Genomic DNA, 12,162 nt, shown 5'->3' on the forward strand with positions numbered 1-12,162 from the left:
TGCACGGATGTTTACTGACTGCCTCTGTGATCTAGGCGCAGTTCTAGATTCTAGACTTGCCGCCGATAGGAATGAAACAGAATTCCCTGCCCTCACAAGCATGCACTCCAGCTCAATGTCCAGCCCACTTTTCATGGGCTCCAAGCCCTGCAGGAAACATTTGCACTGGGACAGGTGTGTCACAGGAGCTCCTGGGGAAGGGAACCCAGCAGATATACCTTTCAGAAGTACTCCTCAGATGTCATTGTTCAAAGTGTTGTCTGTGGGGGCACCTGGGTGGCTCAGTCGGTTAAGCGTCTGCCTTTGGCTCAGGTCATGATTCCAGGGTCCTGGGATGGAGCCCCTCATCAGGCTCCCTGCTCAGGTGATAGCCTGCTTCTCCCTCACCTTCTGCCACTCTTCCTGCTTGTACTCTCACTCACTCTCTCTTTCTGTGTCAAATAAATAAAGTCTTGAAACAATGGCAACAACAACAAAGTGCAGTCTGCAGACCAGCAGCGTCAGACCATCTGGGAGCATGATACGTGAGCAGAATCTCAGGCTCCTCCCAGGCCTTCTGAAGCAGAAACTGCCTTTCAGTACGGCATCTTAATGAGCTCTCCAGGTGAAACACGTGCTGGGGAAGGTTTGGAAATCAAACTATAGAACCCCAAGTCCCCCAAACCATCCCACAAACAGAAGAGAGCCGAATGGCCAAACAAGTTTGAGAAGAGGTGTACCTTGTCCCTCCCTTGCAGACTCAGCAAGCTGGCATGTGAAAGATGAGGATGACCTCAGAAAAGACACTTGCTTAAAACACCAAAGCTCCTCAGACTTATTTGGTAGCCCGACGATGACTCAACAATGGTAAACATTCGATGGAACTAGTGTCCTGTGAAACGCACCTTGGGGAAAACCGTATGGCCCCCTGGCATGCACAGATTCACTTTGCTTTGTCTAAATAGTTCCAGATGGAATGAGCTGACAGGATGATAACAGGCAGTTTTGCCGAGACACAAATCTGAATCATGTCCACTGCCCAGGTGGGGCACTGAACAAAGGTCTCAGTTCTGGGGGGCAGGCTGGGGGGACGGAGGGGACCCAGAGATTATTCCTTCATATGCCTGAGTTGGTCCCTGCCCATGACTGAGTGAGTCTATGGCAATGCTCTTGGGGAAATAAAGACACCGAATCTCCATGAATACCGGCCATCACGGGAGAGAGAAGCCTTCACTCTGATTTAAATTGCTGGCTCACTTATTATGAGAAAATATACACAGGAAATGCTATATTCTAGAAGGAACATGCCATTTGGAGAAACCTGGGAGCCTAGATAGCATTTCTTGTCACTGAGGAAATTTGGGAAGGTCCAGAGCCATTCATAGTACACAAGTGTCCAGAATCCATGATGATGATCATGGTGACGATGGTGATAGCTAACACTTCCTGGTGGTTCCTTACATGCCAAGCACTGTCGTACTCATGTTTTCTGGACTCAATGCTGGGAGATGAGCAGCGTATGCATTTTATGCATGAGGGAACTGAGCAACAGGGCCAGGTCCTCATTTCAATTCCTTTTATGTGAATCGTGACTTCTAAGATCTAAGTGCCAAGTGACTGGTGGAGAGACCCAAGCAGCCAGATGATGAAGTGGTGCCTGAGTCCCCCCATCCTTTCCTCTGGCTCTCCAGGAGCTGAGAGCCTTACCCAGAGCCCCAGCCCAAGGCAGGTGTGATTCAAATTTGTGCCTCAGCAGAATTGCCAGTTATCATGCTACGGGCGCATTCCTTCTGGAATAGTGTAAACCAACAAAGTTGAATCACCTTTGGGGAAAAGTCTCTCCTGTTCCGTTTAGAGGAGCCATTTCAGATGGGAGGCAGCACTGAGTTGGACAGGTACAGTCAGGTGTGGCCCCAATTGTGGGCCTGAGGCTGGGAGAGAATCTGCATTTCCCTCATGATCCTGGGCGATGCTGATGTTGCTCTTCTGTCTTGAAAGACGGCATGGTGCTAGGCTGAAGGTAGAAGGAACCTTGGCCTTGCACGGTCTGGGCTCTAGGCTCAGCACTGACCCCCAGCTGCTGTGTATCTTCTGGCAAGCCTCTTCACCTGGGCCACAGTCCCTTCTCTTTAATACGTGGAAAAATGATATTGCCCACCCTTCCCTCCCCCACATAAGCTGCGGAGAGCCTCTCCTCTAGTGTGGGGGACAATGCTTGCCACCTCATGTTTGAACACTGTTCTCAAGAAGTCCTTTCCAGGCCCCCCTGGGCTCGTGACTGCTCCACACTGGTGATCTGCATCCCGTGAGAATTGGCCTAACCCCCCCCCACCACCACCTCAGGGACACACAGATCTGTCACCTCCAAATCACAGCAACAGAACCCTCGAGGTCAGACAAAACCCAGGTAGACATTTTCTCTGCCTCTTGGGAAGACACGTAGGGATCCCTGGGTCCTAGAGGTGAGTCACTCAGTTTATCATGCTTCCCTCATTTGGGGACATAGCATAGAGTGGTGGTAACAGAGTCATCCAGGCAGAGCCTTGTGTTGGCTATGTAACCCCAGGCAAGTGACTTAACCTCTCTGAGCTCAGTGTACTCATCTGTAAGTGCTGTGAGTGTCACTACCTATGCCATGGGGCTGCTGGAAGGGGCTGGCACATCAGTGTTTCTTTAAGGTTTCTCATTGGTGCTATAACCACGGTTATTTGGACATTGGTTACAAGAGAGGATTCTCGGGTATATACCGTAACAGTAAACTCTTAAAAACTGGCTTTTAAAAATATGTTCTTCTTTCCTTATAAAATTAATATTTTTTCTGACATTAAGAACACTTGGTTTTTGAAATTAACAAATAGAAATCAAGGGCTTCTAAAAATTGTAGACCCCTGTGGCTTCTTTGACCTTCCCATCTGAGGGCCAGTGTCTGAGAGGGAGGAGGATGGGGGATACAGCTGGCAGGGTCCTGTTGTGAGTAGGCACTTGCTAGGCATTAATCTTCCCACACCTACACGGGGTGAGGGACTAGCTCGAGCCGTACGGTGGCAGAAATTGATGAGTGGCTGAGCCCGAGCCAAATGAGCAGAGCCGGTGTTTGCCATTTACTAATTCCCCATCTGTATAATATTGGGGGCAGGAAGAAGAGCATATCTACTAGAACATGACAGTAAACGGAATGTACGCAGTGGTTTAGAACAGGCTCTGGAGCCAGACTGATTTAAACAAGGCTCAGTTACTTCCCAGCTGTGTGACTTCAGGTGGTTCAGTCAACCTCTCTGTACAGCAATTTTCTCATCCGTAAAATGGGAAATAATCATTTCCCATTTTCCTATGACTGTAGCTCAGTCATAACTCATAGGACTGATTTCAGGGTTGGGATGCCTGGGGGGGCTCAGTGGGTTAAGCATCTGAGTTCAGAACCAGTCTTGATCCCAGTCCTGGGATCAAGTCCTGCATTGGGCTCCTTGTTCAGTTGGGAGCCTGCTTTTCCCTCTGCCTGTCCCTCCCCCTGATTGTGCTCTCTCTCTCTGATAAATAAATAAAATCTTTAAAAAAATAATTTAAGGGTTAAAATGAATTGATAAATATCAGACTGATAAATATCAAATATCAATACTGCCTGTCCCCTACATAGCAAGGACTCTATAAATGTTAGGTATTATCATCATTGTTATCAAATAAATACTATGAAGGTAGGAATCCTTGTCTATTTTGGTCACTAGTCTGTTTTAGAACAGTGTCTGGTACTTAATAGGTGTTCCATAAATAAATCTTGGGTGAGTGTTGTTGCAAGCAGATAAGCTGATTTTTTGTAATGCAGACATTATTTATTTTGGCCAGCAGAGGGCGGCAAATAGCTATGTCCGATGCTAATTCTGGGCAATGCTGGTTTACATGTTAATTTCCAAGGCTAATAGGGCTGCCCTTCTGGGTGGCTGGTGGGTTAACAAGTTACCATAGCACCTATATGAGTGGCCCCTACCCACTCACCTCTGTGTCAGTTGCAATGATTGGCAGAAATTCCAACTCACAACAAATTTTGTTTCAATTTTTTTCTCAGGGCCCCAATTTATTTTCAATTTCCTCCCCACTCCCTCCCTCTCTTCTTTTTCTTCTTTGTCCTTGTTCTGTTTCTCTCACACACCCTGCTCTGCATCAAGCTGGTACACGGTACACACTCCCAAATCTTATCCGTGCAGCTGCTGCCTGTCTTCCAAACTGTGACTCCTAGGGTGCATATCCTTATGCAGTATTCTTCTTCCCAAAATTTAGTATTACTAAATGTGGCGTAATAAACACTTGATCAAACTAGATCAAGCTAGGTCCAGAAAGGTACTGTAGCTTGGCCAGGGACACACAGCGCTTAGCTGTGGAGTAACAGTACTGGCCAGGGTCTTCTAAACTATCCACCCCATTAGGTCTCCACTTGCTTGATGAAAGAGGAAAATTTTTAAATTAGAAAAAACACAGGTAACCCACTCCATTACCTTGCACAGCTAGTGCAGCATTTCCATTGGGTCAGCATGGGAGGAACGTAGGCCAGGCATCTGGTGGGGAGATTTCCTGTGGTGGCTGCTCCTGGCTGTAGCTCAGTCAGTGTCCCTGAACTGGAGACAGTCTGCTTAACTGGGGGTGAAGGCCCTTGCACCGGGGCTCACCCCTCTGGAAAAGGGTTGCTGGGTACAGGAGCTACCTAACGTAGCTCAGAAGAGCAAGGAGAGGTGTGGGGCTGCAGAGTCAATAACTAATTGCGACCTATTTATACCAGCGTCCCCTCCCCCCAAACGCCAGACAGCAATGCCCAGCGAGTCTGGATCAGGTGCTCCTTATTACTATAGGACATCATTAGCACACAGCCACCTTTATGATTCTTAGAATCAGGGCTGGTGAGAGATTACCTAGTTCAAGGGACAGCAGGTTGGGGGGGGGCGCGTGTGGGAGGGTGGTTTGGGTGCCCTGAGTGTCCCAGAGCAAAGTTACATGTAGAGCCAGGACCAGAATTCACTAAAAAGCACTAATTACCCTGGAGCACCTACACACTTCCCAGATTCCAAGGTCTAACTTTTGTCCCAAAAGAATTTGCTCAGCGGTCGTTGTCATCCTCCGTTTGGCCAGAAGAGGGCAGACACTTGCCATCAATGGAAGTGGAGAGCAGGAAGCTCTTTTGGAGGCTAGAATAACATCTCCCTAATAAGGTCATTCTGCTCTAATGAGAGTTGCAGCTCAAAACACAAATTCCTGATGCTTCTCCTACAAATATGCTACTCAAAAGACAGGGAGGTTCAGGGACTGAAAACCTCTTCTTTGTTTCAACTTCATCACTTTACCTCTCCCAGACTCATTCTTTATTATGTGAAGTAGGATCTCCACTATGTGACTATCAAGAGGTGATTTTAGGTGGAAAATAGGTAAATTATAAAGTTCCTTATTATAAAACACACACAAAGAAAGAGAGGTCCACAGTAATGGGATGTGTGTGTGTGTGTGTGTGTGTGTGTGTGTGTGTATAAGAAAGCTGAACAAAGGAGAGATGTCCAAGCGGTGGGAGGGTTTTCTGGTCTTGGAGGAATAGATTTGTACAGCCTCTGGCAATTGAAACCAACCCACTTTGCACTTGGAAAGGCCTTTGCTCCTTGCCTTTATATTTCAAACTGTGCTTATTTTAAAACTGTGTTTTACCTTTTAATCTGTGTGAGAAAAGTGAAATATCACTGGGATACTTGCAAAGTCCTATAATTACGTTGAAAAGTATTGCTGAATGTAAACGAATGGTGATGCTCATTTTTAAAACTCTGTTTGAGTGGTTACATGGTCACAAGAAGCAAAAAAGTAAGATGTGGGTATTTTTAAAAACCTGGTGCCATTTTCTTAGGATGTCGAGTCCCAGGAGAAGTATTCTTTTCACACTCATCTGTGCTCCCTGGAGCAACACTGCAGTCTGAGTAACCCATTTTGGAACAGTGAGGAACCAGATTGCAGTTAACAAGAAGCAGTCACAAGGGAAGGGTCTGGAAACCAGGTGGGCAGGAGGGGTTTGGGAACTGAGATACAAACCTGGAGGGGAGCAGCCTGAGTGAAAGAGGACTTGGGAGGGAATTCCTAAGAACAAGAAGGTCAAAGCCACAAAGGAAGGGCTGGTCTCAATACTGAACAGCGTCTCAATAACCGAAGCCAAGAGCATTGCTCCCAACAGGACACTGGATGGTTCAAAGGGTCCTAGAAGACCCTTCTGATGTCCAGAGAAAAGGCATCACTGAAGATAGTCTTGGAAACCAGTATCTCTACCCAGCCAAAGCAGTCACGTGTCAAGACGCGATGGGTGAGAGCAAGCTTGTAGAAGTCAGGATGGTTCTGGTAGCACCACAGGATGAACGGAGCTGGAAAGACAGGGACAAAGGTCTAGTTCCATGAATGTCAGACTGTACTGGCGACTTCAGCCAAGTCGGGGCCACTAACATATCCTGAAAGGAGCAAGGTTGGCTTGAATGAAAAAAAAGGGTCCCAAAGACTGTATGTTTCCATTGCAGTCAGACTGAGATTAGGATTAGCCAACGTGTGTTCATTGGCTCACAACCCTCCCCGACTGAATTCCCACACTTTGCTAGGCACTCTGGAGGGAGCTATGTGTATTTTCTTTGGAGGCTCAAGGAAGCCTCAGGCTTCACTGTGGTTGAGACATTCTGTTTCTTCTGTGTTCCTCCTTTAGCCTCCATGATTACCCAATGACGGCAAAGGGCGAACATGTCTGGGGTGACGGAGCCGCAGGAAGTGTGTGCCTGCTGCACTGTGAGATTACGTGGAAACGGCCATCTAGTGAGGTTCCCCAGTGTGACCGGCCAGCCTCCCACATCCGGATCATTTTGAAGGAGCTGATAAAGCATAGTTTATAGAACTGTCCAGGTGAGAATGAGACCCAAGACCAATCTCCACTCTGAATTTCTTCTGACCTTCTCAAAAGTAACTGCCAGGATGTGACTTCAGGGCTCCGTCAGATCTGAGAGATGCTGAAGGACTCAGGCATGAGGGCTGTTGCCACGATCTACCTCAGCTCCGAGGAAGGATGAAACAACCCGGAGATCACGCGGGGGACCACTTACATGGTTACTACGGACAATTCCTTCCCAGAAGGGGAAGCTGTAGGAACACCTCGTGAATACCCAATGCAACTGAACCACATAAAACTGATATTGTTCTCTTTGAAATGGAAAGTGTATTTCATTTGCTTGTTGAATACGTTGATTTTTCTTTTTAAAAAAGCAGATAATTGGGAAGCTTTCTACTTCTTTTCTATCATATTCTTCAAAGCTACCTGAACAATTGAGGAGAGCTTGTAGAACTGGTGATATACATGGCCAGTAATTTTTTCTCTCTAGATGAATGGTCCTTAATAAAGGCTACTTCTCACCTCTTGGAGAGTCTCTTGAACCTTCCATCGATCAAAAATGGTTGGGTTCAATGTGCACTCTTGAAACTGAGAACTCCAGCACTCATTTCATGTTTGTGGAGATGACAGAACACCCTGAGGGACTGGAGGCAACCTTTCTCCTTTGGACTTTGTTTCTCCTCTAATATCCATCCACTATTTCTCTCCCGTCTCTGGATGAAAGTATCCTTTCACTCATTCAAAACTAACCCATTTACTTGTGTTCTTGATCCCTAATCTCTGAATTTCCTTGGGGCTTATGTTACTTCACCATCATCTTCACCTCAGGGCTGGCGCTCACTCTTCAGGTTCACAAACTCAGTCCTGTTCTCCCCTCAGACGACAAAACACAAGCCCCCCCCCCCCTTTACTCTGGTTCCTACCTCTTCCCTTCCCAACAAGACCACCCATTAATTCTGCTCCAAGTCTGACTTCTGTCCTGTCACTTGAGAAGGCCATAGACTTCAAACCACCAAATCTAACAAGTTTTACTCCTTAAATGCTGTCAAATCTCTCAGGCTTTCTAACTCCTTCCCGGGTGAATCTGGGCTCTTTCTTTGACTTTTTTCACAACTTTCATTTTTCTGGGTAATCTAACCTCATTTTTTCTCTCATGAGGCTGTGCCAGTTCACCACTCTTGCCAGCTACCTTCCCCGAAGCTTTGATGCTCTGCCCCAGCTGTACGTCTTATTCTGGATGATAAGGACTGCCAAACCTCCTACCCCCAGTGGTCTGTGTATTTACCTCTCACCTCTAATTGTTACCCTGTCGATTCTTCCAGAAGATGGCTTTGAAAACTCAGCCCAGCAAATCCAAGTTCATTGTCTTGTTCATTGTGGCAGATCTTTCCTGAGTGTTTACCCAACTCAAAATGGATTCTTCAGAAACTGACCCCAATCCACGGGGTGAGCCACTAGCAGCTGTTTGACTCAATTTCCTGAACATGGTTGGTTGGCAAAGGAACAGATAGCTGCTTGAGGCTGAGCTGCTCACATACTCCCTCCTAGGTTTGAAATGAGACAGAGACGTGGACTGGTATAAATAGGTACAGCTTGAGGGGAAAGGTCCATGAATTCCTGGTGCTGGGGTCACTAAGAGTTGTCCCAGTTGCTAATCTTGCTGCTTAATTCCACTCTTCCATGAGCTACTCTAGGAAAGTTCTAGTGAAGTTCTTCTTTGCTCTAAGGTTGCTAGGCTTGACTTCTACTACTTACAGTCCTTTAAGTAACAGATGCACTGATACATCTCTAGGAACCACGAATTCTGTCTCGGGCCTTACCATTCCCTCACCCAGCAAGGGCTTGCTTGTGATTCGACGCTGCGCTGCATTTTCATGAGGCTCACATTCAGAACTCTCAAACCATGTTAGTTTTATCTCCAAATAACTCCCATCCTCTCCATGTCCTCTACTGTCTCTTAGTTCTAGCCTTGGAAATCTCTTTGCTGAGCCCGTCCAGCCTCTCCTTGATCCAGTGGTCATTCTGATCGTATCGCTTCTCTGCCTAACACCTTAGGTTCTGTCCTACAGCTCTTACCACAGCATTCAACACCCTTTTGATTGTGGCTCAAGGGACACGGGGCTCATCTGCTGTTTCCACTCCTCCCATGTGCCAGCCCGGCCTGAGGACAGGCCTCCCCCAAACCTTCTCTGCTCTTTACTTCCCCCATGATTTTTGGACTGTGTCTCCTTTCTGCCCCGCGGCCTTGGTAAAATCTTACTTCTTCAAGGCCAACTTGAAGCCTTTCCTATCTCCTTAGGAGGAAACTCTCCCTCCATCCTTTGGGACAGGAGTTCACTAGTGACATTTACATTCGTCCTCCCGTCCCGATGGCACAGGCTACGAGGATTTCCTGGCGCCACAGTGGCTGATCAGAAAAGATGTCGAATGTGTCTGATTGCATACATCACGTGTTTACCAGGATAGGAAAAGGCCCGGGAGAAGCGCCAAAGCCAAAGTGTGTGTGTGTCTTTCCGTCATGGCTGAGTGTGACTTTAGCCAAAATCAGGGACGAGAAAGGATGGAGGCTGCGGAGTGGGTAAATTCCATGGCATGCGCCCCAGACCGGCAGGCCCGTGTGTGTGAAAAACACTCACAAAATGGTTTCTCGACTCCAGGAAGAGCACGTTTATATGGCTTAGAGCGTAAGAACATTTCCATATACTCTAACTCATTTAATTGGCAGGGCAACCCCGTGCAGTGATGAAAGGTTATGAATGCCAGTCTGTAGGTCAGAGAACAGCTAGGTCAGGAGGTTTCAACAAGGTCATCTTGTGAATGATGACAGGAAACCGTGCCTTGGAACGCCCGATCCGGTATCCTCTCTCTCTGCTGTGCCACGTGGCCTCTCAGATGACAGAGTTAAAATGCAATGAAACAGGCTACTTGGGAAGTGGGAATAAGGGGGTTGGGGTTCAGATGTCCGGCTGTACATCCTCTAACTTTTCTTCCCCACCCTTGGGGCCACACGTGTGAGCGCTTGTTGCCAGCCTAGCACAGAAAGTATGACCCTAGCTCCAGAAATTGATACCACCCCCCAAACACTCTGATTTGGTGGCAAAATATTTTAACTTTTCATAAAGCTGCTTCCCCAGCCGGTTCTCCCCCACCCCCAGACTCAGCAGGGAAAAGATCCCGCGGGCATGAGCGGTGGTGGAGGCGGAGGACGACGTGTGCGTATCCGTGAGGGCACATACATACAGGTTTATTTAAATGATCAGATCTACACTTTTGGAGGCTGTTGGAAGCATCTTATCAAAAGAAAACACATTTTAAGCAAGAGGTTAAAAAAGCTTTTCAGACCCAAAGGCCATTTAATACAATAAATCCTACTCGGGTAGTTTAGCAAACATTTTTTAAAACCCACATCCAACAGACTGGTTAGTACTGGATATACAGATTTGGTTTCAAAGCTGAAATGCCCCTGGCGTAATAGACCGTCTCATGAAATTCAGTTATTTTATATTATGCCATAAAAAATAGGGACACACATCTATTGACAACTTAAATATTAACTCAATAGGCTAGTTGGAGATATAAATAGAAAAAAAAAACCCCAACAGATAACAAGTGGTCACAGACTAGGTTTGAGAAGACTATGACAGCAGCCTATCCTGGCCTGCAAAGATGTTAAAATCTATCTTAGAATCTAAAACAGGAAAGAGAGTCAAATATTCCACTCCATATAGACCCCATCTGGCCCAAACCATCCCCCAAGGAGAACACCCCCAACACATGAGGTTTACTAACCACCTGCTACAGATGTTACTATGTCACTAATTAACAATGATCACAGAAAATGTGTCATATCAGAGGCTTTGTTATCATACACAACGCATTAGTGGCCACGGGAATTGTCCTCCGAGAGCTACAGTAGGAAGGCAAACTGACGAACGTCTCTGCCGCTGGTCCAGGAAACCACAGCCAGAAGCCTGGAGCTTTCCTCTGCGCCTGAGCTCTCTGGGGCACGCTCCCCGCTCTAGCTAGAGGGGCCCAGATGCGGGACCGTCCCAGCGGGATGCTGTAGCCTCTTACTCCTGGGCCTCTTTGCGGGTCAGCTTGTAGATCTCGGTGGGTCCGTCCACATGAGTGATGGTGGTGGTGAGCTGTAGTTCCTCCCCACTGTGGACACCCAGATCACCTGAAAGAGGTTTTTGGTGTGAGATGTGTGCGAGGAGGAAGAAGCTGGTATTCGCCGCCGTAACAGCAGCCCCAACACCAGCCCTCTTCCACATCCCGAGCTTCCAGAGACCCCCAGGGCACAAACACCTGGGCCAACGTGCACCCCCTTCACTCGGGCTCTGCGGTACTTTGGGAGCATTCCTGTCTCTCAGGGAGGAGATATTAATGATAGATGAGTCAGCATACTGCTTCTATCATGTGTAGTCATTATTAACATTTAATGAGAGCTTACTTTGTACCAGACGCCATTCTCCAGGCTTTATATGTAATCGTAGTTAATCCTCCCAAGAGCCACCCCAGGTGGGCGCTGGGATCCCAGTAGCTTTAGAGATGAGGAAACAGGGAGGGAAGTAAGGACACTGCCCCAGGTGGAGAGGCAGACACACAACAGAGCCGGAGAACTAGGCCAGGGAAGGAAAGTCTGACTCCGAGGCCACCGCAGGCTAAACCAGCACAACACGCCTCCCCAGGGATGGGGAGTGAGGCACGGACACACTGAGGAATTTACAAAGCAGCTACGCCACCCGAGGGCAAACAAGACCTGCCTATATTTACGAACAGACTGGGTTCAGAAACGTTTAGGGGTTTTCTCCTCCTGGAAAAAAAAAGTCCTAGAAATGTGCTCAAAATTTTCTGCTGCCCCTGGAATTCTATACACAACACCTGTGGTCTTGGACTCTTCATCAGGGACAGACATATTCCTCTGCTAAAACAGAATGATGTAGTCTTTTCTCCACTAGCAAGAAAAAATATGTTTCTGTAAATTAAAGCCCCCTACCTGCCATGAGGCAAACTAAATGAACATGTAACTGGCAAAGGGAAAATGGGAAACATCAGGACCTAACTGTTCTCAGACCGCGTCTGGGTGGGATGCGCAAGGACTTGCAGATTTGCAGAAAGAGGTGCTGGAGAATGAAAGGTCAGGGTTAGGTCTGTGATTTGTATATGTTCTATGTCTATTTTTATTATATGCTATATTTTATTTTATTACGATATATGCTTTTTATATATTTATAGCTTTATGTTTCTACTGTGTACACATATTTTCTAGGACTAAAATTTGTCCCAGTTCAAAGCAC

At 47.0% G+C, this 12,162-nt stretch overlaps 1 protein-coding gene across 1 annotated transcript in view; it reads right to left on the bottom strand.

Moving 5' to 3' along the window:
• Positions 1-10,085: 10,085 nt before the first annotated feature.
• The window catches only part of WLS (Wnt ligand secretion mediator), a 103,792-nt gene continuing 101,715 nt past the window's right edge, over positions 10,086-12,162 (bottom strand). The window contains exon 12 of the mRNA XM_082686448.1: positions 10,086-11,042. Coding sequence (XP_082542574.1) covers positions 10,933-11,042 — 110 coding nt within the window. The 3' untranslated portion in view covers positions 10,086-10,932. The remainder of the gene's footprint in view (positions 11,043-12,162) is intronic.

Source organism: Mustela nivalis, assembly GCF_964662115.1.
Source record: "Mustela nivalis genome assembly, chromosome: 10".
Lineage (NCBI taxonomy): Eukaryota > Metazoa > Chordata > Mammalia > Carnivora > Mustelidae > Mustela > Mustela nivalis.